Source organism: Pseudonaja textilis, chromosome 6 (genome assembly GCF_049901715.1).
Source record: "Pseudonaja textilis isolate UNSWEBS1 chromosome 6, rPseTex1.2, whole genome shotgun sequence".
Taxonomy (NCBI): Eukaryota; Metazoa; Chordata; class Lepidosauria; order Squamata; family Elapidae; genus Pseudonaja; species Pseudonaja textilis.
In genome coordinates, this window is record NC_141995.1 from 34,208,092 (window position 1) to 34,235,399 (window position 27,308).

General features: G+C 34.8%; 1 protein-coding gene across 1 annotated transcript in view; it reads right to left on the reverse strand.

Annotated features, from left to right (window-relative positions):
* SGCZ (sarcoglycan zeta) overlaps nt 1–27,308 on the reverse strand; it is a 562,549-nt gene that overhangs the window by 99,163 nt on the left and 436,078 nt on the right. The window contains exon 3 of the mRNA XM_026697804.2: nt 15,794–15,895. Coding sequence (XP_026553589.2) covers nt 15,794–15,895 — 102 coding nt within the window. The remainder of the gene's footprint in view (nt 1–15,793; nt 15,896–27,308) is intronic.

Sequence of the window (27,308 nt, forward strand, 5' to 3'; positions counted from 1 at the left end):
AGGCAATCAAGCCAGCCATCTGGAAAATCAGTTCATACTCACCCAAGGGCCAACACAGATGTGATATAAGATACACAGAGAAATAATTATTTGATTGTATTAGGGAGAGAGGAAAGTTTTGCTATCAAAATTCTATCACCAAAAATGTTCTTTTCCACACAAAGGTAGTGTTCATTGGTAGAAACAATTCTTTATTCTGTGTATTTATTAAACATCTTAAATGGTATAGAATTAAGTGTAAGGCATCCAGAAAGTATCCATGATATCAATCACTCTGAGACATTTTCTCTCCAATTGATTTATTTAGAAACAGATCTGGCATGTTAAAGGCAATTTCCCAAGTGAAATTATGTTTGAGTGTTACACAGAGTCCACCTTCTCTCCTCCCTTCTCTCCTCCCACTTCTACACTTCATAAATCACTGGAATTTCTTAATACGACATACAGAATAACCTTGAACTTTTCAACTCCTCCAACTCTCTTAAAAAATGTGGCAGCTGAATTTTAAAGCTGACATTAAGACCATATGAGATGAATAAATTGAAACTTTATTTTTTTTTAAAGAAATAAGAGCAATACAAGACAGATTTCAATTTCAGCCAGCCCGTGAATAGAGAGAAAAATGAATGTATCAGAGAGGTGTTTTTTTTTAAATTGTATCACTGAAGAAGTGGATCATCTCATCTCTCCAGGGATAAAATAAGATGCAGTTATTGAAGACCCTACAAATGGGACTTGTCAACTATATAATCAATAGAGATGGGCTGAATCCATGGCCTTTTGAAGCTAATCAAAGGCTTGGGCAGATTTATATCTGAAAAGACCATTTTAATTGAGACAACAGCCATGTGGGAATAATCTCTTCTCTCTATGTTTCTTTTCTATTCAGAATCAGAATTTCCCTTGATACTATTAAAGCAGCAAACAAAGAACTATCAGAAGTCATTCTACATCTTTCCTGCATCATTATGTCTATTCTGTCAGTAGTGTAGCTGTGCTGTTGAGCTATGATCGTCTCCATTCTCTCTCAGGAGTCACCAATATTTATCAAAGGGTCAGTTCATCTATTCTAATGTCTTAACCCCAACTTCCACAGAGCTGATAATGCTCTCCTTGTTGGGTTACTTCATGCTACAAATGACTGAACTTTAAATATTAAAAATTAGCAAAATTAATCCTCCTTTAGCATCTGCTTTCTAATATGCAGGCTGTAGTCTAAAATAGTACAAGTTAAATCTTTATCTGTCTCCAAAATGAAGGAAAGAAAAGCTGCAGTGGAGTAACATGATAACTATGGAAATCAGTTTCAAATATTTATTTTTGTTTATTATTTATTAATTGAATTATTTGCCACCCATCTTGCCATAAGGCAATTCTTTATTGAGCTTTGGTGAGTCAGTATATCTTAGTCCAACCAGAGAGTCCTTATTGTGAAGATAAAATGGAAACAGATAATTATAGATGCCATTTTGAACTTATTAGAACTCTTTGAAAAAAAGAGCTTGAATTTAATGAATTCACAAGCAAGTTTGACTTCCTTTGGTTAACTTTTTAGTCTTGTTCTGGTATTCAGTTATTCATACATATTTGAATATATGTAAAGGAAAAGAGTAATAATTTAACACTATAGCCATTCAAGCACTATGTCAGAAAGGGAAGGGAAGGAAAAAGGACTCCATGCAATATTTTAAGTCACTGAGGATCGGATATCTACAAGTAATCTCCTTTTTTAGACTTCTACTCCCATCACAGATATAAATGGCCCACCATCATCCACAGGTGAACTGTATGAATAATGAATATCGAAAGAGGCTTTTCAGTGACTTGATTATCTTCTATTTTCTGCTTCATTCTCAGGAGCTTTGAAGCCTATTAATCAGACATTAATTAGAACATTTAAAGAAAAGAATCTTTGCAATTTTAGTATGATCTTTGCCACAAATGAGGATTGGAAGCCAAATTCCTTCTAGAAAAGTTATATTACAGTACAAAGTAAAATACCATAAAAATATAACAATATAGTACCCAACTTACTATTAAAACACTCTACCCATGTGGCTTACATTATAGTTATGTGTTAGCTATTATTATTTATTATCCATCCTTTTATAACTTTCAGATCAGACAATGTTTCTTTTAGCATTTTGATTGTTCAGTTCTCTTCTACTACTTTCTTTGCCCATATATAATTTTGAAAAAAACATTTAAGATTGTACACCGCATACATTTCTAAATTCATCTCCCTTTTCCATTTTCACATCTGCACCTATATGTTCATTAAATTATATATTATATAAGTATGCATATAGCATTAATATCAAATATGGGGCTTCATGAACATGCATTTGTACGTACAGTACATTTTCTTCCATGTTTCTTTTTCCCCAACCCAGTTTAATTTTATCTATCCCTAACAAGTATCTAAAACTGCAGAAAGTCTCATCTTAATTTATTATATCATATAGATACATTATCTTATATTGGAATTCACTATACTTTGTGGATTCCTTATGCATCCCTATTTATGGCTTTGGAGAAATACAGAGTTTGAAATGTTTCAGTACAATGGCTCAGATTTTGAAGTGAAATGCAAAATGAAATACTCCAGCTATCCCAAACTACTCTGAGGCAAGCCCTTTCAACCTTGAATACTGACTTTGACATAGTGTGGATCTGAAAAAGTCATAACTTCATCTGATCTGCCATATATTTTTAGAAGCTCACCTGATGTGATAAAATTTTGTTTGTCACTTGCTAGCAACTCTGGCTGCACAGACAAATTGTTCTCTGAACTGAACAACAAATCCTCATTCTTTAAAATTATACATTCTATATGCATATTTCGCTAATAAATGTTTTTCCGATTTTTTCCCAATATGTTAATTTTTGCAATTTGAAGTTTTTGTTCTGTGAGTCGCAGTGCATACTTCAACAAAGTCTGCAGTCCAAAGAATAACCATATTCTGATTCTATGTACTGTATCTAGGAAGCATAAAATAAGGATCAAGCAAAATCATCCCCCTTGATTTTTAATGAGTTATCAGTATCTATATTACCCTATTTTCTAAATATTTTTAATTGCAGAAATATTCTTATTACCCCTTGTCATCCTGCAGAATTCCCTTTTTAATTCATCAACCTTTATTTCTGAAAAAACAATTTCTTTTCAACATTTTACTATTTCCGTATTTCTTTATTTCATGCACCTGTTTCTTACTGCTTCTCCTCCCCCTCTTTTCCCCATATCTTTTCTCATTCCAGTTTATATCCCTCTCTTTCTTAATATCTTCCTTTCCCCTTTTCTGCTGGGTCTTTCTGCCTTTCCTGGCTTCACAGGTATTCCCCCTTTTGATTGCCTTCTTAAATCTCAACTTTTTAGCCTTCCTTCTTTCCCCACTTCTTTGTAGTGTTCTTTGTGTTAATTGTCTATTTAAAATGTCTTCTCTTTGAATCGACTCCTCTTCCTCTGAAGCTCTTTCTTCTTGTTCTTCAAACGTCATTTCCATTTTTTCTAACACAGAGCAAAGTGATTTGCCTCTTTCCTGTAGTAATTCTCTCATATTTTTAACTTCCATTTTTAATTCCCAAAGAGATATCATCATTACACACTCTTATATTTTATGATCATTAAAGTCCACAAAAAGCCACTTTTACTTTCCTTCTTTCTTCTTTCAATTTCTAAAGTTCTCAGTTATTCCAGCCCAGGGTCTATACCAAAAACATCAATCAACCCCACAGTCAGTCTTTCCTTGCTTTTTTCTTTTTTCTGGTTCTGCTTTCAATTTCCAAGATTCTTACTTTGTTTCAATATTTCTTTAATCCACACAAGTTCATTCAGAAACAGGATGCTTTCCCTTTTGTTTGAGCTCAAATTTTTGTCAAAAGGTGGCACTCTCCATTATACAAAGTCTTCACCTTTTCCCCCTGTTTTTTTATTTAGAGTTTTTCGAATCTCAATATTCCAGCACAGTCCGGTCTCCAATTTGTGAACTTTATGATTATTTTTTGACAATCTTAAGTCCAGCTTTATTTTATTCCTGTTTATTCCCAAAACATTTTAGTCCAATTTAGTTAAATCTTTAGTTCCAGCTTCTTCCTTTCCCGGTTCGAAGCCCTGCTTAGCTGTCAAAAATATTTTCTTCTTTTTTGTTCCTGTCCCTTTGTAATTTCGCCGCTCACTTTTCTTTTCTTAAAAATTCCATGTTACCTTAATCCCAGGGTACTTTTGTTTAGTTGTATTGCCCAGTTGTCCTGGTTCAGATGTTATCCACCTCTTTCTTCCCTCCTGCACAAATCTTATTCCAGCTGAGTCCTCTTCTTCGGGTGGCCATTTTAAACCACTGCTGCAGTTGTCTTCGGGGGGAAAAGACCAAGCCCAGGGGGGGAGATGCGGCTCCTCTCAACCTGGCTTGCAGCTTCCCCTTACTCTGCCGCCACTCCAAGACAGCCTCAGCCCCTAATCGTAATGATCGGAGCTCTCCAACGAAAGAGCACAGACCATAGCCACAGAGAGTTGTGATCTATGGTCCATCAATGAGGAGGCTCCACCTTCTTCCAGCTTTTTTATTATCTCCTTTGAATGGCTGGTAAATGTGATTTATCTCTGTCTCTATTGATGATTTTTCTGAGTACCAAGTTTCCAGGAATTTCCTAGCATATTTGATTTTTGCTTGGTCCAGGATGCTCACAATTTCCAAGTTGAAACAATGGTTGAGTTTGTCCATATATTGTGAGATGTGTTGTGGGATTGAGAATCAGGGACAGTTCAACCCTGAGCTACATATATTCTTTTATATTAGAAACCATATTTTAATTCTGTGTGCCACTCCATAACTTTCTTCCAAATACTCATTCATAGATTTAACATATTAAATGTTTAAATGCAGATATACTATCATGAAGTTTTTATTTATTTAATATTTTTTGGTGGGAAAGTTTATCCTTCCTGGCTTCTCCAAATACCAGTAAATATAAAACTGGTTTTTTTGTTTTGGACTTAGTAAAGGGAGCCTAATTAGCAATCTAGGATGCCTGCAGTAAGAGTTGTTATTTTTTTAAAAAGGTGACACAAGTACTAGAAATTCTTCTTTCCCATTTCTGAGCTTGAAAGTTAATTGGATTATCCAGCAATCTTTACAACTAAATGGTATCCAGGAGTTTTAAAAAGAGATTTAAATTACTTGGCACCAATAGCACCTTCAGAAACAATCAAGATAATAGATGCCACCAATTTCTCTGTTATTGATTAAGTGTTTGGTTCCTATCTTTTGTTCAGACTATGCAACTAAAGCAGGATAGCACAATCTTCCCCCAATTTAGCAGTATATATAGTTACATATTTTTATCCTGTAACTTTTCTTAGTTCTGGAGACTTCCAAACCTTGGATCTCTTCTGAGGAACAATATTAGTGAATGTAGAAATATATTGTTTAGTCTGCATTTTTAAAAAAACAAATCAGCCTAATTCCTACTATGTGGCCACTATGTGATATTATTTCTTATATACATTTTTGAAATTTTTCGTAGAAGTTTTCAAAATCAACTATACAAACAAACACAGCTGAGAGTATATACTTAAAATACTTATGAACATGCATATTTCAGGCGACGGTATGTTTGTTTTTGTTACATCAAAACATACATGTGTTATCTAGGGTGACATAAAATACAACCAATGACATAAAGTGCTTAATTAAAATTAATGTATTGCTTTTTCTATTTTTGGCTTTCTGATTAATGTTTTCTTCCTTGAATATGTTTCTACACTTTTATTTAGCCTTATAATATAATCAACTTGATTATTGGCCATGAGGTAAATACTTTCTGTAGGGAATGTATCACTAGCAATAATATTCTATTCTATTCTGAGCAAGCTAAGAGGCCATTTCAAAGAATTATTACATATGCAGATTCAGTAAAGCAAGACAAAGAAAAGTTTCTCATTTGATTTAATATTTTATAAAGTTAAAGGAAATGGGAGAAGGAAAAATCCAAGTCTAAACTGAAAATGATGTGGTCAGAATGATATAGTTTTGAAAATGGATGGCTTCAAAAAAAATTTCATTGAGGGATAGAAAAACAAGGACAGCATCATGAATTACCCAGACCTATGGAGCTCAGCCAACATAATTTTGTGACAGATACTATAAAGCCCTCCATAAAAATACTAATGAGTGGTTCCTCGACTGCATCTGTGATAAAGACATATTAAACAGAATTCACTGACAAACAGCTATCTCTGTTGTATCTGACCCAGCTGAGTATTCTACCAATATGTAGGTCTTTGTTTTACAGAATTAATAAAACTCAGAGAGCTAAATGGGAAAAAAAACCTGTCTTCACTAGATGAAAATGCAATTTAATGATAGAAGTATTAAAAACTCCAAGACCTCATTAGGCCTATGATGAAATATGTTCAGAAGGAATCATACTCAGAGAAGACAATTGCATGGGAAAATACAAAGGATATCAAGAACAACATTTTGATTATGAATTCTTTACTCCTTTTGAGACATAACTAGGAAACTCATCAATTATCTCCAAAATAAAAGCATACCACAATCAAACTCAGAACACAAATTCTGGCCTAAAAGCTGATTAAATAAGCCATGGTCATAAATCAACTTTTTTATAACTCATGGTTGTTTTAAATCACAACAGATTTTTAAAAATATACTATACTAGTTTGTAATAAAATATGTTCAAATATTAACTTGTGCGCATAAAAGTATCATTGTTTTAGAATTTTACAAACAGAAAAATATTTGCTATTAATGAATGAATATCTATTATAGCCAAAGGCCAGATATAAAAGGTAGTATTTGGCTTTGGCTATAATTGAGATTTCCTTCCTTCCTTCCTTCCTTCCTTCCTTCCTTCCTTCCTTCCTTCCTTCCTTCCTTCCTTCCTTCCTTCCTTCCTTCCTTCCTTCCTCCCTCCCTCCCTCCCTCCCTTCCATCCATCCTTCCTTCCTCCCTTCCTTCCCCCCTCCCTCTCTCCCTTTCTTCTTCTATAAATAGCAGGCATCAGTATCCTGCTAATCTTGGCAGATTTTTTAAAAAACTAAGATTTGCATGTAGTTACTCCCTGTTTGGGAGACTACCATAAAATCCCATGGCACCAGATTAGATTGGGTATTTGGAAAAACAACCCAATCATAAAGGGCAACTATTTTCATATGATTGCCAAGAAATCTTGGACATGTCACCAGGAATTAAGCTCAGTTTGGGAGAGATCTCACCTTACCTCATGTTCTTTAAGCACATTTGGGTTAGAAAATTGCATCACAAGTTTTGAAGAAGTACAAAGTGAGATTCCTGTACAAATGCCCTCTGACCTTTGAGAAGAAGTGTAATACTGAGGTATTACTGTACAGGTACAAGATCAGATTTCTGATGTTGAAAGAGTTCCATAAAGCTGAAGCATGTTATGGAGAGCTTCATAACTGGCACGCAATGCAAGTACTGTCATTATAGTTATTTCATAACAAATAATGTTATGCTGCTGATAACTAAGCTAGAAAATCTGCATTTCTCTGTTATATATAATGGATAATATCCAAATGGATAATATGTCTTTTGGGAGGGCTATTAATTTAGAACATCATTCTATTTATAATCAATCGACAAAATCAATTACACTCATACAGTATACATTGGCACACCATCAGTTTTGTGAGTTTTGAATGTAGACTTACTAAATATTGATTTTCTTTTTTTTAAAATACAGTATAATATTATTCCAGCTCTAATATTTAGCTAGCTTTTTCTAGGAAGAAAAAAGGCCTTTTTGAAAGGCATTCAACAGAAACTTCATACGCTTATGATCTAATTACACACTAACATATTTTGTTCACTGTTGAAATATACATGTCATAACATCTAATTTATGATAAATGTTGAATTTCATCTGTCATAGAGTTTGTGAATACCAAGAGATAGGCAGATACATACAAACAGACCTGAAATTACATACACCGTAACTAAATAAACATATATATTTATCAATCTAGCTATGCACTCAGATGGGTTAACAGAAATAAAGGTTTCAGAGATTTATACCGAAATACTGAAATGCTTATGTTGCTGTCTATATTCACCAGCATTGACTCATAAATGTATCTAAGATTGATAATATTTTAAATAGAAGATGACATCTCATTGCATTCCATATTTTTCATGACATAAAGAACCAAAGACATAAGACAAAGTTATACAAAGATATCTGATTAAAAAGACCACCCAGGAATTGGAAATACTTGTTTGTAATGCTAATGGTGGCAGTTATTGTTGGGATATTAGAGGCAAGTACAAAGTGACCACTGTTTGGTTTCTTTAGCTGAGTGGATTTTATTTCTGTTCTTGATGTTATATTTTTTAATATTATCAGAAGAATATAGGGATACCTGTGTAAAAGATGCCTCAAGAAGAATCTGGATTTTTCTCTCTCTCTTTCCCTGTGTGTCTGGAACCAATGAATTAAATGCCTGTCTATATTATAATAGTTCAGGTATTGTTGAGTTGTGCTATTGTGCTTGAATAGAAATCTTTAACTGGTTTTTTTGCATTCCTAAAGGAGTTAAAGTCAGAGGGGTCAGCATAAGGTAAGAAAAAAAGTTGCAAACAGGGCAGCACTTTTCAATACCTTTTGGAGGAAAAAAAAGCTTTTAAACAAAGAAGCTGTCACTAATTATCACCAATTTAGCTTTGTGTGCTATGCATTAATTTTGTTGCCCCAAATAATGCAAAAATTCAGCTACGGTGGGGAAATATTTTTAGTTTAATTTTCCTTTTCCAGCATTTTCTTTTTAATGCTTTTTCATTGTCCAATGTATCATTTTCCATCCACATCTGTCCTGATCTAGAACACACTTTTTATCTTTCATTCTTGGAATTTGTCTGATCATATATATAAACATACGGGCAAAAGTGATCAAGATTTATTTCACTTACCATATTCTTCTTTCCCTTTAATAAAGCAGTAATTTAATCCCAACTTGGATATACAGTAGACTCAAGGGAACACATTCAAATATATTCTCCATTTTTCCAAAGAAGTCTAATTATATGAAGACTCATTTAAATACCCATAAAATCAAATAAATTCTATTGAGGTCATTTATGTAACTATAAACATTTGATTGTATCAAGTAGCAAATCAAAGCTATCGTATCTGCATTTTCTAAATACACTCAAGTGACATCATTACTGAAGATTTACTTAAAGATTATGCTTCATTAGTGCCCCTTAAGGGAAAAAAATATCTGAACATTTTCTTTGCACATTGGCAGAATTAAGAGGAAACATCAAACTATCTGTGAGCACAAAATATTGCCTATCGTTATTTACTAAAGACCTAATCCAGTGATGTCAGCATACAGTAGCACATTTTGAATGCTCCATTATCTATGAAGACAGTTAACAATGATTATTTCAGCATCTGCCACTAGATTCTAAATAGGATTACAACCAAATAATGGCACACCTTTCTCTTTCTTTTTTTTTTCCTACACACAAATATATAATTTGTGCAACCTATAGGCATATAGGTATGCAGAGAAACCAAACAATCTAAAAGTCTTCCATGCTTGCACAATTGTTTATCAATAAACATACTGCTAAAGAAGCAATATTGAAAATTGTCCCATGATTTTCTTGTATATCTCTTAACATTTTATACAGAAATTATATCCAACTGAGAAATTTCAATAAGCAAATTTTCAATGCATTAAGAAGGATGGACATACTTGTCAAGAAACTAACTTTTCCTGAAAAAATATCCTGTAAAAACTGTACCAAATTAATTCCAAGGAGCTAGAGAATCAATTCTTATTGTAGATTTTCTGGCAGAGAAAATTTTAAAATAGCACTTCAGTCCAACTATGCATATTAAAGTTCTCTACACTTCATTGATTCTAAACATTTTTGCATCACTCCTTGATTAATGGTTAGGAATGATATGCTACAAAGAACTCAAGAAGTGACAGAATGTAGAGAAAGAATTCACACATCAAGTTTTCTAAAAATGTACCTTTGATTACTTCATCCTTATCTTGCTTATTTCAGTTATTAGGTGGCATAGCCTAATTTAAATGATCAAACAATTCGATATTAAACAATAATATAATGTGTTGAGTTTGCTTTTTTTCTGATTTAACTTTTCAATCTCTTTCTGATTTGGTTTAAAACAACTCTGTATAAAGCCACGTATTGGCAATTTCAGTGTAACAACTGCCCTTGGCTAAATTTAAGCTTCTTGGCACAGAAGTTTTAGTAAGAGCTATCTCTTCCTTCACTTGGCCAGTTGCCTGGGGTAGAAAGACAAAATGTATATATGTGTGAGAAGATCCAAAAGAGAAAGAGGCTAACAGAAAGAGAGGAAAAGGATGCTCCAGAAAGTGAATATATTTTGCTTCTGGTCACACTGAGACCTGGAGAGCCCAAACTGGCCTATAAGAAATGTCGCCCAAGACCAGACTTATCCATACTACAAGGAATCCACTCCCGTGAACTCCACAATGAACTCAAAAAACATCTAGACAATGGAGAGAAGGATCTCTACATTGACTACCATGCAGATTATATCAAAAGTAAGGCACACAACCCACAACTTCACATCCAACTCAAAACTAGGCCTGCCCGCCCCTAACTACCTCAATTCCAACTACAACTGGCCTTAAATGCAAGCTACTCGATGCAAGAAGCCTTGTGAATAAAATACCTGAACATCTCCTCTTACTAAATATGGCTAAATTCGACATCATATTTGTCTGTGAAACATAGCTCAATGCATCTCCCCCTGACTGTGTTACCACAGTAAGAGACTATCATGTTTACTGATCTGATCGTGAAATCCGTAGAGGAGGTGGTGTTGCTGTCTTCTATAAAAAGTCCTTACATCTAAAAAACATCCAAGTTACACAAGAGCTTACTCTTCCTGAGACCATCGTCTGTAAACTGTCCTTAAATATCACATTTCAATTCTTACTATGTTAGAGAGCCCCTGATTATGACATTGAACATGAAAACAAGCTAAATTCACTACTAACATGGGCAACATCCTGCCCACACACTTTTATCTTTCTTGGTGACTTCAATCTACTTCACATTAATTGGACATTAAACGAATGTACAACTGAACCCATACATGCAACCTTCTACAATGCTGTAACAAATCTGGGACTGGAGCAACTAGTAACCAACAATACTAGACTTAACAACTGCCTCGATCTCATCTTCTGCAATAGTTTGAATTTAATTTACAGAATACAAATTAAAGAACACTGTTTTCCAACAGCACGATTGACTTTTGTCTCAACATACGTCCACACAAAAATCAGCACAACGATGTGATCCCCAATTATAACTTCAAAAAAGGCAACTATGATCTTATAGACAACGATCTCTCATCCATTGATTAGCAATTTCTATTCACTGGATGCAATATTGTTGAAGACCATTACAACATATTTTTACTTGAAGTCAAAAGAGTCTTCAAACTATAGGTACCAATAACAACTCCCAAAACCAGAAAAAACAGATTACCCATAACAATAAGGAAACTTCAATCCAAAAAGAGATCACTTTGGTGGAAAAACAAATCTGGTCATGTTGCCAACTTCAAAAGCTGATACAAAAATTTATGCCAGCAGATAAAGACTGAATGCACCAATTATCACATTAAACAAGAGGAAAACCTTCTATGCACCAATTCCACCCACGCTTTCTACAATTTTGTAAACAACAAACTAAAAGACTCAAGGTCCATCCCACCCCTGAAAAGGCCTAATGGTAAAGACTGCAATGATGACATCATTAAAGCCAATCTCTTTAACACCTTCTTTGGCTCAGTATTTGTAAACAGCAATGGATCATGTCCAGTATTTCCTAGTCAAACCACAGACAACTACAATGATCTAATACATATCAATTTTACAGAAGACATTGTTGAAAAAGCACTATGCAATCTAAAACCATCTCTATCTATTGGACCAGATGGAATATGTGCCTATTTCTTAAAAAAGCTATCCACTGCCATAGCTGAATCTCTAAGCATAATCTTTGAAAAATCTTTCAGGATCAGCTCCTTGCCAAAACTATGGTCACAAGCCACGATCATCCCCATCTTCAAAAAGGGAGACCCCAGCCTAGTTGAAAATTACAGACCAATCTCTTTATGCTGTGTCATGTGTAAAGTCTGGGAATCAATTATTAACCAATCCATTATCCCCCACCTAGGGACAAACAACCTACTCTCTAATAAACAATTTGGTTTCAGAAAAAAACTATCCTGTAATCTGCAACTCTTACACTGCAAAAACATATAAACTATACAACTTGATCAGGGCAAAGCAATAGATGCAATTTACATAGACTTCTGTAAAGCCTTTGATTCAGTGGTACATGACAAACTACTCCTAAAACTAAAATCTTATGGTATCTCTGGACACCTGCATAACTGGATAAAATCATTCCTGTCAAACAGACAACAAATGGTCAAAATTGAGAGCATCCTATCAAATTCTGTACCTGTCAATAGTGGTGTCCCCCAAGGCAGTGTTCTAGGACCAACTCTCTTCATACTCTACATAAATGACCTCTGTGATCATATTAAGAGCAACTGCGTCCTCTTCGCTGACGATGTAAAGCTATTCAACACCACAGACAATACTGCTACCCTTCAAAAAGACCTTGACTATTTATCAGAATGGTCAAACAAATGGCAACTTCAAATCTCAACAAACAAATGCTCTGTCTTACATATTGGCAAAAAAAATATCAGAAAATAAAATACAGGCTGAATAGTCAAGACCTTGTTGATGATCCAAACTCTGTCAAGGACCTTGGAGTACTCGTATCTAATGATCTAAGTGCTAGAGCCCACTGTAACTACATAGCCAAAAAGGCATTAAGCGTTGTTAACCTAATCTTATGTAGGTTTTTCTCTGGTAATATTACACTAATAATTAGAGCATACAAAACATTTGCTAGACCAATACTCAAATACAGTTCATCAGTCTGGAACCCACATTATGTATCTGATATTTATACAGTTGAGAAAGTCCAGAAATATTTCAGAAAAAGAGTTCTCCACTTCTCTACTCATTACAGAATACCTTATGCCACCAGACTTGAAATTCTCGACCTAGAAAACCTAGAATTATGCCGCCTTCAATCCGATCTAAGTATAGTATATAAAATCATACATTGCAATATCCTACCTGTCAATGAATACTTCAGCTTCAACCATAACAACACAAGAGCAAACAATAGATACTCAAGGTTAACCACACCAAACTTGATTGCAGGAAATACAACTTCAGCAACAGAGGATCAATGTCTGGAATACTCTACCTGACTCTGTGGTTTCTTCCCCAAAGTCCAAAAACTTTAACCTTAGACTTTCTACTATTGACCTCACCCCTTTCCTAGGAGGTCTGTAGGGGGCGTGCATAAGCGTACCAACGTGCCTACTGTCCCTGTCCTATTGTTTCTTTTATTTTTCTTATATGTATCCATGTATTCATAACTATGTTTTTAGTTATACCTATTATCTTGTAAGCAATTGACAAACCAAATAAAATAAAAAAATTAAGAAAAGAAAAGAGACAAGGCAAAGTAAAGTATCATATGGTTTGTAGATTTAAAAAAAAAGCAGGCAAAAGCAGATATTCATAAAAACTAGCAATGAACAGCAAAATTGAAGAATGATACAAAGGGGCTAATTCTGGGTGCATAAGATTAAGTCTTAAGAACAAAAGCATCCAGAACTGAGAACAAAGCAACACACAACAAGTCCTGCCATGTAAAGAAGTTGAAGAAACAGTGAACCATCTAGTTAGCTGTTGTAAGAAGATTGTGCAAACTGACTACAAATGAAGGCATGACAAAGCAAAAATGGTGCATTGGAAGATCTGAAAGAAACACCATTTGCCTGCAGGGAAGAACTAGTGGGACCACAAAATAGAGAAAGTCATAGGAAATGAAGAAGCTAAAGTGCTCTGGAAGGTACCAATAGTAATAGCCAATCCCCAAACACTTGAATACCATCAGCATTAACAAAAATCACCACCAGTCAATTGTAAAAGGCAACTTAAACCTCGTAACATACCTATAACACTAGCAAACAATATCTGCCTATCCCAGGTCCTTATGAAGGACTCAAGAGGTTGATAAAAATGCCAAATCCACTCTAAATATCTAGCTGACAACCATAGCAATGTGTGTATGCTAGGATGGGATAGGCTGAATGTGAATGAGGTTGGAGATGAGAGAGAACTCCTGACATTGATAATTAATGCTGAAATGCCACGGGAGCTTGTTTCTTCATTTTCTCCTGATTGGGTGATTGGGCTGGGACCCACAAGCCAGTATAAACATGGCCATGAACAGGGAATGGAGGAAGGCTTGAAAGTGATGGGAGTAGGGTAAAAGACTCAACTCCAGGCCCTGATTTTCACAACTATTTGTTAATATATATATTTTTAATCACACAGTAAAACATACTGTGAATGTTCTAAATGCTTTCGAACTGTAAAGTATGTACATGACCAGATTGTGTCAGGATATAATTGCAACAAACCAACCAACAAGTAACTCTGCATAATCTATAGAAAGTGTGAGCGATAGAAAAAGTTGTGAATTGCAATCCAAGTCACCTAGCAGATAGTAAAGCACGGAGTCTGTGACTACACTACAAAGATATATATCCTAGAAGGAAATGAATTGCAATCCATAGACATGGTCTATTCATGGTCCGTTTGTCCATATTATATAATCATCTTTTTAAAATGATCATTGATAAAGTGATTTGCCTGCTAAACTCACGTATATTCAGATTGTTCCAATTTTCACCACTAAAATTAGCGCCCATTTTTTTTCATAAAGGAAGAATACTAATACATTTGTCTGCTATTCTTGTATGAATAATGATCCTTGCTAGGGTACTAGTATTACCACTAATATTATTAACATTTATACCTTCTTTTGCTTATATAAGCACTCCCATTATCCTACAACAATAAAGTTAAATATAAAACAATCTTCACAACAAAACTATCCTATGTTCCAAATATATCAACTTTCTGTAATTGCAAAATGTTGCTTTGGAATCTCCCTAATGTTGAATTACATGTACATCTTATCTGCTGTTGAGTTACAAGGTTAAAAAAAGAGAAAACTTTTTTTTGGAATACTGATTTACAGAACACTATGTGTTTCTGTACTTCAGCATCTATGTTATAAGAACTGTAAAATTAAAGAAATGAATACCTTTAAAACCTACAAAACAACTGATTTCACTCTCTGTGCTTTTCAGAACTGATATTCAATTATATTTGTGAACTAGATGTATATGAAATTCGGAACTAGGAAAAAAAGGCTGTGTTTCATCATTGGAAAGAAGAAAGAAGCCACATTTTGAAATGAAAGTTTATAAACTGGATTGGATCCACATTGTTCATTTTTTTCTTCTTTATCACTCTAACAAACATGTTTGAAACATGGGAACAAATTCATCAACAGTCATATGAGAAATGTAAAGCCACCTTCCCAGAATCATGATTTTCATTGTGTTGACTATGTCAAATTCTGTCTGAACAATTGACTGAAGATGATGGTATAGTCAAAAGAACTGGAAATCACATTAAAATTAAACTTCGTGGTTGATTAGTTTGGAAACCCCTTTTAAAAATATCTTGTTGGAGATACTAGCCTGTATAACAGTTTATTCTTTTGAACTAAAACCTTTCATTTTTTAAAATGGTGATTGTAGTAAAACAGATGTTGGAACCTACCTTTCGGGAATGGATTTCTTTCACGTACAATGGAAGTAGAAATTCAGATATCCCTTCAAGTCGAATTCCTTTTTTGGTGACTCTGAGATTTCCCATTCCATCCTGGAAATGATAATACACAAATGTGTCTATTCATGGCTTATTTGGGAAGCTAATCACTATAAACAATGCACTATTTCCCCCCATTAAAGTTTGTCTAGAAGGCGAATTTTAAAAATAGTGTATGTATAGGAGAAATAAAAAACTTTGCTTGATAACACAAGATGCATATTGCACAATATTTATTGTTTGTCCATTGAATACAGAGCATAATTACAAATCATTCAGCAGATACATTTGGGGGTATAATTTAAAGAACTCATGTTCCTATGCCTTATCTCATCACAGAAGTAATGTGTATGGATCTATATGTGGATCTGTATGTATTAGCCACCTTTAGCCTGAAAGTCAACATTGAAACTATAAAAAAGGAAGGGGAAGAAAAGCCATATAAAACTCATCAGGCCTTAATGCAACCTTTCAGATGGATTCCTCATTGACACTGGGTCATCTTTCACTCCAGTAGTGATTTGGAGGAAAGTAAAAAAAATCAGGGCCTGAGACCCTGCCTTCTAGTTTACTGTGAAATATATCTTTCTCTGTACTTTGTACTTGTCCTCTTTCCATTTCAGATGTGGATGGAATACTTCTACTACTTCCTATCAGAAGAACAGCATTTTTTCTTCATTACTTCACAAATAGGATGGACTAAAAAGGACTGGATAAAGAAAATGACCAGAGCTTGAACCTGGGAAGCCATCATCTGGCCAAGCTCCTTCTTACCCTGCTTTTCAAATATCTAACTGAGAACAGGAGGAAGAGGAAGTTGCTACAGTTGTCGCTAAAGTGTCAGATTATTTGGGAACAGCAACAGAGAAAGAGATAGCATAACATCGGGACAATGGCTCCTACATCTTTTGCTTTCTCTTTCCTTGTATGCTCCTCTTCTGTTATAACTCCTATTGGGATCCACATCTGGATCCCAACAAGCTGGACAAGGAGAGATCCAAAAGTGGTGTCCAAAGGAGACATCTTCACAGCCTGTAGTCTGTTACCAAGGAAATAAAGCAAGACTGTGTTGGCAAGCACATATGACATCTGTTTTTTAATTAGAATGATGAAAAACAATAGAATAAATTTTATGCAGAATTGGACAGGACTAGAGGAATTAAGTTCAAAAACTGAGAAGAGGTGAAATTCAGATTTCTTTCCTCTGTAACTGTCTGTTGAGAGTTCTCTCTTTTCTGGATAATATTTCAAGGTATTTCTTCTACATTATTTGTCTTATAACCGGATAAAACATCAATAGAGTACTGACATTTATGTATGGCATGATTGCTGTGCAAACTATAAGTCGGTTTCATGAACAGCATAATAAAATTCAAAACCAGACTCAGTGTCCTCCTGTTTCAAAACAGTAGAAGCATGGGCCTTTCTTACTCCTTTCAATCGGAAAAATCAATCAACCTTATCAATCAACATCAATCAATCAACCAATCAGTGTTACTCTGGACTCTGTCTAATAACAAGAGTTTGTTAATATGATTCATATTATAATAACAAAAGAAGAGATATATAGTTTTAATGCAAATACAGCAATGAGAGAGAAGACCCCTGATTTCTCAGGCTTTCTGTTCCCTTGTGTGGCTTCATAAGCCCTGTCAGGCTCCCTGACAGATTAGCATTTGCTACACGATTATGTTTTTCATCTGGGAATAGAAGTGGGCCTAAGATTTATGCAGAGCACCTCAGATTATTTTTTTAGCAAAAGGCTCTATAAGGGTATTTCAAATGTTGCTGTAGAAGAGGAGGTAGAGAAAGACATAGTCAAATGTTTCTGTCTTACTCGTCCCATGTGGCAGAGTATTTTACTGAGAACTGAGAACAGCGTGCTTATTCCTATTCCAGGAATCTTTGAATAAAGGACTTTTTAAAAAGTCCACCGTATACTTTGTGGTACGGTGAATTCTCACAGTTCACCTTGTAATCAGAAGAGTCGAGTTCAACCCTTGACCATATATTGTGTAACCTGAGGAACATGCGACCAAATCCAACTTTTATATTTGCAGGACTCAATTTTAGGATTTCTGGGTATCAGTTGTCAGAAAATCTTTGTTTTAGTGTCACCTTGCTTATTGCAACCCATTTTCACCACCATCTGGGGAGAAAAAAACATCCTGATGCATAGAAGAGAATAACCAATGTTGTTGGTTTCCTCTTTCTTCTAAAGAGAAAGACAGATATTTTGTTGTGCATGTTCAATATTAACAATCTTTATAATTTTGAAATTGCTTATAAGTATAGTCACTGAATGATCAAGTGTGATGAGGTAGAGAGGATTGCTACTCACATGCATCTTTATAGCAATAAACATGTGGAAAAATTACTTTTGATTGGCTATTGTTTGTATTCTTAGAGACTGTTTCAGGATTATATGTATGTATCATTCTCTACAAAACCTCGATGTAAATTCTATTGTTAATCAGGATAGTTATAATAAAAATGATGATTCATTTATGCTTGTGTGTCTTGTTGAGTATATTTACAATCAGCAGATATCTATAACCCCCCAATTCTTTCTTAAGCTGGTGGTTATGCACAAGCTCACACCGAAGGGAAGTCAGTAGGTAATCTTCAACTCATGACCCAGGATTCAGTGATAATTCAACATTATGATGGATTCCCCATAAGGCACTTATGATCCAATTCTGAAGACTCAATGGCCAACTCCATCCCTCACCCGTGGTTATGTTTTAGGTGGTTGGCAACCAGACTGCATTTATGGTTATTTGCAGTGCCCTGTGGTCACATCAAAAATTGGGTATTCTTAATGACCACAGATTCCCTTAACAACCATGGTGATTCATTTAATGACCACCACAAAAAAGAACATAACATCAGGTCTGTCACTTTATGACCATCGTAACTTATGATAATAACATACAGGCTACATTAAAGTCATGTCAAGGGCTACCTGTAGACTTCTTAAGTTAATTTATACTATTGTCTTCTTTAGATTTTTTTTTAAATTTCTCAGTCTTGCCTAAAATTCACAAATTCTTTTATGGTGTCCTAGCTAACCACATACAAAAAAGCCAAACTCTGCTTAATTTTGAAGTCTATACAGATTAGGCCAGGTGATGACACATCAGAGAACTTAACTATTCTTACCTAATCAACAAAAAGCTACAATGGATGAATATAATTTCTTTTTGTCTTAAGTCACTAAGAAACTTCAATAGAAATGCAAATATTGATCAAAGAATGATGACTTTTATTATTGGTGTATTGATTAAGTCAATCAAGAGGCGTTGAAAACCCGAATAGCTTCCTCCAACACCTGAATAGCATACCCCAAACTTCCAGGGTTTCCAGAATGGGAGCACAGAGAAGGCATGCAAAATTGATCCTGGCAGCTGGGGTCATTCTGGAAATGATCAGGGAATGTGTAACCAGTAAACAAAATATCCCTTATTGCAGTCAGACAGCACAAGCCAACACAATGTTTCCTGAAACAAAGATAAGATGACACTTTCTTCCACCCCAGATATAAAAGTCAACTGAATCTTATTTCACTATTGGCTGCAAAACAGCATCTCCTACACCATCCGAGTGCAGCAAAATAGATTTAGGGCTCATAGTTGGCTATATCATTTCAGTTTCAAGTCTGGATTAGAAAGACTGTTATTTAGCTAGGCATTTTAGACAGTCTTTATTGAGACTTAGACTGTTTAATACATCATCCATTTCAGACATTAAGATCTATGTGAAAACTTTTTTCTCTCTCATTAAAAAAATAAATAAAATATGGCCTAGGAAAAGCAGCAGAATGAAAAATGAAGTTCATTCAATCATATTATTTCTGCTAATACCAAAGAACCTTTAAAGGTTTTGGATTGAAAAAAATGTGAAGATTGACAAACATTTCTAAGGACTTGCTAAAAGGATTTCACATACAGAGATCACATGCAAACAAAGAGCAAAAAAAGTAAATAAGATTGGCATAGGGAGATTGGAAGAAAACCAGTTTAATTCTAGGATTATCTCTTCCAGAAACAAGGAAATAGAAAGTCCTAAGAACATTCTTTTTCCTTTATTCAGTAAAGAAAACTGAATAAAGTAGCATTATGGTTACCATTTCCAGTTGCAATGTATGGCTGTAAAAGTTGGACCATAAGGAAGGCTGAGTGCCAAAGAACTGAGGCCTTTGAACTATGGTGCTAGAGAAGACTCCTGCAAGTCCCTTGGACTGCAAGGAGATCAAACCAGTCAGTCCTAGAGGAGATAACCTGACTGCTCTTTAGAAGGTCAGATACTGAAGATGAAATTCAAATACTTTGCCCACGTAATAAGAAGGAAAGACACACTGGAGAAAGGCCTAATGCTGGGAACGATTGAGGGTAAAAGAAGAATGGGACAACAGAGAATGAAGTGGCTGGGTGGAGTCATTGAAGCAGTTGGCGTGAGCTTAAATGGATTCCAGGGGATAGTAGAGGACAGGAAGACCTGAAGGAATGTTGTCCATAGAGTCGCGATGAGTCGGACACAACTTCGTGCTAACAACATGGTTACTATTACCCAGAGCAGAGAGACAAGTTAAATGAAAACACAAGAGTAAATTCTTCTCATGTGGATAATTAAATGATCTTGAGAAGATCATGACAACAAGTAAGACATGAAAAGAGTAGCATTCTGTTGTTCATATAATTTATATTCAGGTATATTTCACAAAAATTATATGGGTAAAGATAAAGCATACAAGTATTGCTTGTCATTTAAAACATTTTCACTATTCCAATAGTGCAGGAGTGTCAAACGTGCATCATCATGGCACCGTCATGTGATGTATCATGATTTTTTTCCCCTTTGCTAAACTGGGCGTGGGTATGGTCAGCACGTGATGCATCCAACCTGTGGGCCATGACTTTAGACAGCCCTGCAATAGTGAAATGGCAGCTGTGGTTAGGAGGGCCTCTGTATAGCTTCATCTTGTGCACTAGTTGTGCCCTTTCCTAGCTCAACAGGCCCTGCTAGCAGTCACTCATGCCATTGCCACTCCAGATTGGACTACTGCAATATGCTCTACATGGTGCTATCCTTGAAGAGTATCTGGAAGCTTCAGTTCATCTGATACACAATGCAGAAGCACAGGCATTGTATATGCCTGTGCCTCTGCAGAGTGTATCAGCTGAAGCTGATACAGGTATGTCTACACCTAGAATAGTACATATTATACCCCCGCTCCGTGAGCTGCTTTGGTTGCCAGTTTGTTTTTCAGTCCAATTCAAGGTGCTAATTTTAATCTTTAAAACTTCCATGGCATGGGACCAGGCTAGCTGAGCAGCTGCTTTTCTCCACTTATAGTAGCCTGCTGCATCATATCTTGTGGAGAAGATGGATCTACATTCAGTTGATCCCAGGAGATGTGCCTTCCCTGCTGTGGTGCCTGCCTTATCCTTCCTCCCTACTATCCCTTTTGATAGTCCAAAATTCCCTCAAGACCTGGTAATGTGAACAGACCTGGGGATCTATAGAACCAGATACTTTGCTAGATGGCTCCATTGTTGGGGAGGCATTTCTTTCTCCTTTCTCCCACTCCCTCCCTCTCTGCTTCTTTATCTCTTTTACACATAAACACACACAAACACACACATATTCCTTCCACTCATCATTCCCCTGTGACTCTTAACAAGGTTTTTCAAAAAAGGTTTGTTATTGCCTACTTCCTAGAGAATGGGATAAGATCAGAGTTATCCATTTTATTCTCAAGGTGGGTCTAGAATTTTCAGCTCCTGGTTTCTAGCCTGATGACTTAAACCTTAGCTCTCCTGATATATGTGCATTCTGAATTTGTGTTTAGTGTACCAGTGTTCACAATGAAACAAACTTCTAAAACTAGTTTGGAATACTATTTTAACAGCCAAATTGGATAATATTAAGATGTCTTAATTTACATATATTTATTATATACAGTCTTCATAATAGATACTAAATGGCCAAGAATGATCTTGTAGGGTATATTCAAGGAGGCTTACCATGAAAATTTCTCTTTGAAGATATTCTACTTGATTACAAAGTGACATCTTATATTCCAATTTTAGATGTATACATGAGCATGCAATTATGTACTATGTTTTTGTTAAATATATACTCTATAAATGGGGACCCTATTGATATTAATTAACAGACAGTTTATCTAGAGAAATATATCTACTATTTCCAGCTTTCTAGTTGGATAATCAAGTAAACAATAGAAATATATTATCGCAATTATCTATAATGTGTCCTACACACATTATTTTTGTTAGGAAAAATAAAGAATCTTGATAGCTATCTCACTATTAATTGCACATTTCACCAATGACACAATTGTTATTTAATAACTGTAGACGCTGAAATCGTGCTGACTTTTTAAATCAATACTGTAAATTATTGATACTACTGCTGGATAACATGAATTATTACATTCATGTTGATGTAATTGCAGTGCCTTTGGAAATTATTTTTCATGTACTACCTATAATTGGATGAAAGCTGGTCTCTTAAGTTCATGATTCATTTCAAAAAAAAAAAAATGGCTTGGAGTTCTTGTGGTGTCAGTCTTTAAAAAGTTATATTGTCACAGACAGATGGAGGAAAAACATTAATATTGTGCAGTAGGAAATTATTTTCCCCCTATGTATGTTAGTAAAAGCATGAAATACAAAATATCAAAAAGATTATGGAATTCATTATATGTGAAACTAGTATATTAAAATGCCATATCCAAGGAAAAAAATATCTATACATTCATTTGTACATGAAGAGCAGAAAATATGTCATGTTATTGCAGGCTCAAAACCTGGATTATATCTTGGATATATATTTTCATTATCAGTGATTGCATATTGAAATGATTTTTTGAAACGTATTTTGAATTAAGGATGGTTTTATCAGTCTGTTCCCAGTCTATGACACATTTTGTTCAAATAACCCATTAGACCTATTTGTACATCAGTTTCAGCTTATTTATCAGTGTATCAGTTTCTTTTTGAGAACATTTTTACTCTCTTTCTGCATTTTGCTGAGAAACGTAAGCCTACAAATACATTTTAGGATGCATGCATTAGTCTCAGAACTGCAAACCAAGGTGTTCCCTTTAGAAAAGCAGAGTCAGTGGAGTCTTTGAGCAGCTGTTATTTGAACTACACAGTAGACCTGTCGCCTACTAAAATAATGCCTTCAGTTGTGAGTTTCTAGTAATTCAAATATTGCTGATTGTTTCATAATGCACACATCAGCCTTCATTTACTGTATGGTCTACAATGGTGCAGAAAAGAAAGGAGAATAACAAAGATTACTCTGTCAGTTCAATGCAATACTGAAACATTTAAACACTGCAAGTTTTCCTTAAATCCCTAACCATGCATGCCAATCTCAGATATTTATTCTCTCTCTCTCTCTCTCTCTCCCTGTCCATTCCTCCCTCCCTCTCTTCTAAAGAGCAATATTGGAATGCACCATGAAAATTCTCTTGTTTTAAATATCTTGGACTCAAATTTACAGGACTGGCAGAACAATATGTTTGTGCTTATCAAAGATGTTCTTTTATATGGCATCTCAAACTTGTGGAACCTTAAACAACTCAAACTGCTTATCATTACCCACATGAATGGGGACCCAGATATCTATGGGACCTTCTGTTCTAAGGGAAAGTGAAATCTGATATGAGCCTGCAGAGGGAACCAGCTACCAGTCCTGGTGCAGAAGATCCAGTGACAGCTGAATTGTTTTCTCTGCTCTGCCTCTCCTTCTCCACACTCTGGAAGCAAGGTTTTCCCAGAGGTGGTATTCAGCAGGTTCTGACCAGTTCTGGAGAACTGGTAGTGGAAATTTTGAGTAGTTCAGAGAACTGGCAAATACCACCTCTGACTGGCCCCGCCCCCATCTATTCTCTGCCTCCTAAGTCCCAGCTGATCGGCTGGGTCTTCTTTTGTTGCCCTGCCCAGGAGAATGGACCTGGAAAGCAGGTTAATGGGGTGGGGAGGGAATGGGATTTTGCAGTAGCCTTCCTCTACCATGCCCACCATGCCACGCCCACCAAGACATGACACACCGACCAAGCCACGCCCACAGAACCGGTAGTAAAATATTTTGAATCCCACCACTGGTTTGTTCCTTTATAAGAACAGTTACCACCTGGTTCTTGAGCAGGCGTTTCAGGATGGTAGAGTAAGAACTGTTAGAAATCAGGATGGATTTATATTCCTTGATATTTTAAACTGAATAAGATGTTCTTATATGGTGCTTATATGGTGCAAGACTGAAATGGTATATAACAAATTAACAAAATAAAGAAGTCAATCCAATAACTAAGAACGATGAGTTATTTGTATATCAGCAGCAGCCATGTGTAGCAATGGATTGTTGATGAATGTTCTTTTTCTTTTGTGTGAACAGATTTTTTTTGGCAAGGAAGAGGATTTGTAAGCAATCCAATCAAATGTTGTCAAGTTGTTTAGTGTCCAAATATATAGCTTAATGCAATCTCTTTCATTTTTTTTTTAAAAAAAAACACCTTACATATATTGTATATACTTGTTATCATGCTAATAATTAATATTATTTGATAGTTTTTGAAAAATGCAGGAAAGGAAACATTTTGGTTGTTTTGGTTAAGGAAAGAATTTGTATTTTCTTAAGGGGAGGGGAAAAGATTTCCCAAGGGCAAAAATCAATAGTTCAAAACATTCAAAGATAGACCCATCACTTATCAAAAAGTAACAGAATTGTGTGTGTGTGTGTGTGTGTGTGTGTGTGTGTGTGTGTGTTTTGAAGAGTTTTAAAGGAAAAAATTTCTGGGGACTTTCCAAAGAGTGAGATATTAGAGATGCAAAGCAAAAGCAAAAGATCTTATTCCCATCTGTTAAATGCATGCAGATGGTTTAATTGGGAATGATATGATGAGGTGCTGTTTGATGAGCCAGAGAACAGAATCTATCACTCTTTCAAAACATTGCAATAATTTAGTAAAATATTATTTTTATGATGAGTATTATCCAGCCAAAATTGAGTTGGATAATCTGATTATATGTATATAATCATAACAAACTCAGAATGGCTATGCTTCCTCTCAGAAAACTGGCCTGGAAAAGCAAATTGCACACTGAAGATAGAAACAGACAAGACAATTGGCTCATCAGACTGTTTAGATGAATGTAATGATTTTAATCTTGCTGCATCTGAAGGAAAAATGTGGGACCCAAATTTGATTATATTGTGATGCAATTTGCAACTCAAAATGTGTGCATAAAATGTACAGAAGCCATATATGTTAGAGAAAAGTACAGACAAACTATGTCGTATGTAAAAATTATTTTCATACAAATATTTTTACGTATAACATTCATACTTACATAAATAGCTCAGCTAGATAGAATTCATTTAGTGAAACAAGAAATTTGGCAGAATCAAAATCAACAAAATCAGCTACCTCTAAAAGTGTTCGAAATATAACTGTTGATATTAAGCACAGGAGCTAATTGAAACACTTCTCTGTAGGAAAATATGCAAGTCTACTTTTTATTACATATATATGGATGCAATGCCAATTCTACTTTAATGTCTTATTTTAGTGGAACTAAGTTAAATTTGTATTTAGCTCCGTTCAAATCAAAGAATGTTAAAGTACAGTGATTGGTGTGATAAATATGGTCAAATTGTCAAATAGCTCATTCTTTCACAACATTCTCTGCTTATATAATAATACATCAGGGCTTTAGCTAAATGAAGAAAAGGACTTCCAGTAGCTGTACTGGGATATTACAAAAATGCTACTTAATTTAATGACACATTAAATAGATTAAACTTCACTTGAGAAGTAAAAAAAATTGCACTTGTCAAATGTGATATAGAAGTTACCCCTAACTCTGAACTAATCTGTTAAACTAATTACCTTTCTTTTGACTTTATTAAGATTATTCCTTTGTTACTAAAGTTTGTCTTGAAAGTTGATGACACTAATACTTTTCCACAAAATGTAGGCAATTAATTACATCAAGAAAATGGCATAAGTCATGACTATTCAATAACATTTACACTTGATCATACACAAAAACAAATGAGTTACAGGCATTGGACAGATATAATAAAAAAGGACAAATAAAGGTAGCATAAATGTGTAATTGTGAAATACTATTGAAATTGTGAGTTTTTATTTAATACCTAAATTTTTAGGAGAGGGCTCATCATTTTCTTAAGATAAAAATCTGAAATACTGGTTCCAAAATAGTACGTCATCTAATAGATTAAAGTGTGAATTATCTTTCTTTTGTTCTTTAAAAATGCAGCATTGTATGCATATATATGGCGCGCGTGCGCGTGTGTGTGTGTGTATCTAATTTTACATTCTCTGAAATAGGGAAAGCCTTAGAAATTCCACTGATTCTTTCTTTCTGTCAATATATGGGCAATGAGAATACAACTGCCTGATATGGTTTCATCTAGTGGAGAGAGTATATGGAAGAACAGGACAGAATAACCCTGAGGAATAGGAGCCACAACCAAGACAACAATCAGATAAAAGAAATCTGAGTCCAGAGCAGAAATATAATTTGAGACAGCCTCTTAGATATAACACTCACTGAAGATAAAGAGAAGAAGGGGGAAAGGGTGTACAGATTCTCTTACTATAAAAATATTATAGTAAAAGTAATATTACCTTGCATTCTTTCTTTTTCAGGTTTGCTCTACTTTGGATGGCCCACAACTCCTGAAATATGGAAAAACATTTCTGCCATCACCCAAGCCCAAATCCCAACCGATGCAATTTTTTAAATGTAGTATATGTTTCCAAATTTTATTTTAGAGATACATCAACACCCCAAGTTCTCCCCACTCAGTACATATTATTTGTCTCTTTAGTTGTTTCTTAATATAACTAAAATGTTCTTATAAGTTTGCTATGAATGTCCTATACAGTTAAATAAACTTAGTTTAAAATACAACCTTGGAAAAAATCAAAGTTAGATACACAAGTCTTGCAACTTTACCCATTTTTTAAAACTGTCATGCTTGGAAAAGATAAGGAAAAGTTAAAAGAGAATCAGTGAAGTATTTCAAGGGATTTATCTATATTTTCCCAGATCAATGTTAAGGCTATCCTCTTTGCTGCTACAAGCATTAGAGTTTGTCCTAACCTGTCCTTGAATCCAAATGTATTTTTATTAGTTTTAATTTATGATGTCAAGTTCCCTGACATTCATTGATTAGGTAAAAGTATGTGTCCCTCATTGGTTTATAACAAAAAATAAATATTTAGCTGTAACTGTGTCACAAATATGACAAAATTTATAGCAGTCTACCAGCAGTGAAACAGAAAAAAACCTTACTGAAATGAAAAAGTTAAGTGCCTTCATTTCTATATTTTAGGGCTTGAATATAATCTATATTTTACTGCTGAATACATAAACATAGTGTTTTGAAAAAGCAGTGTATA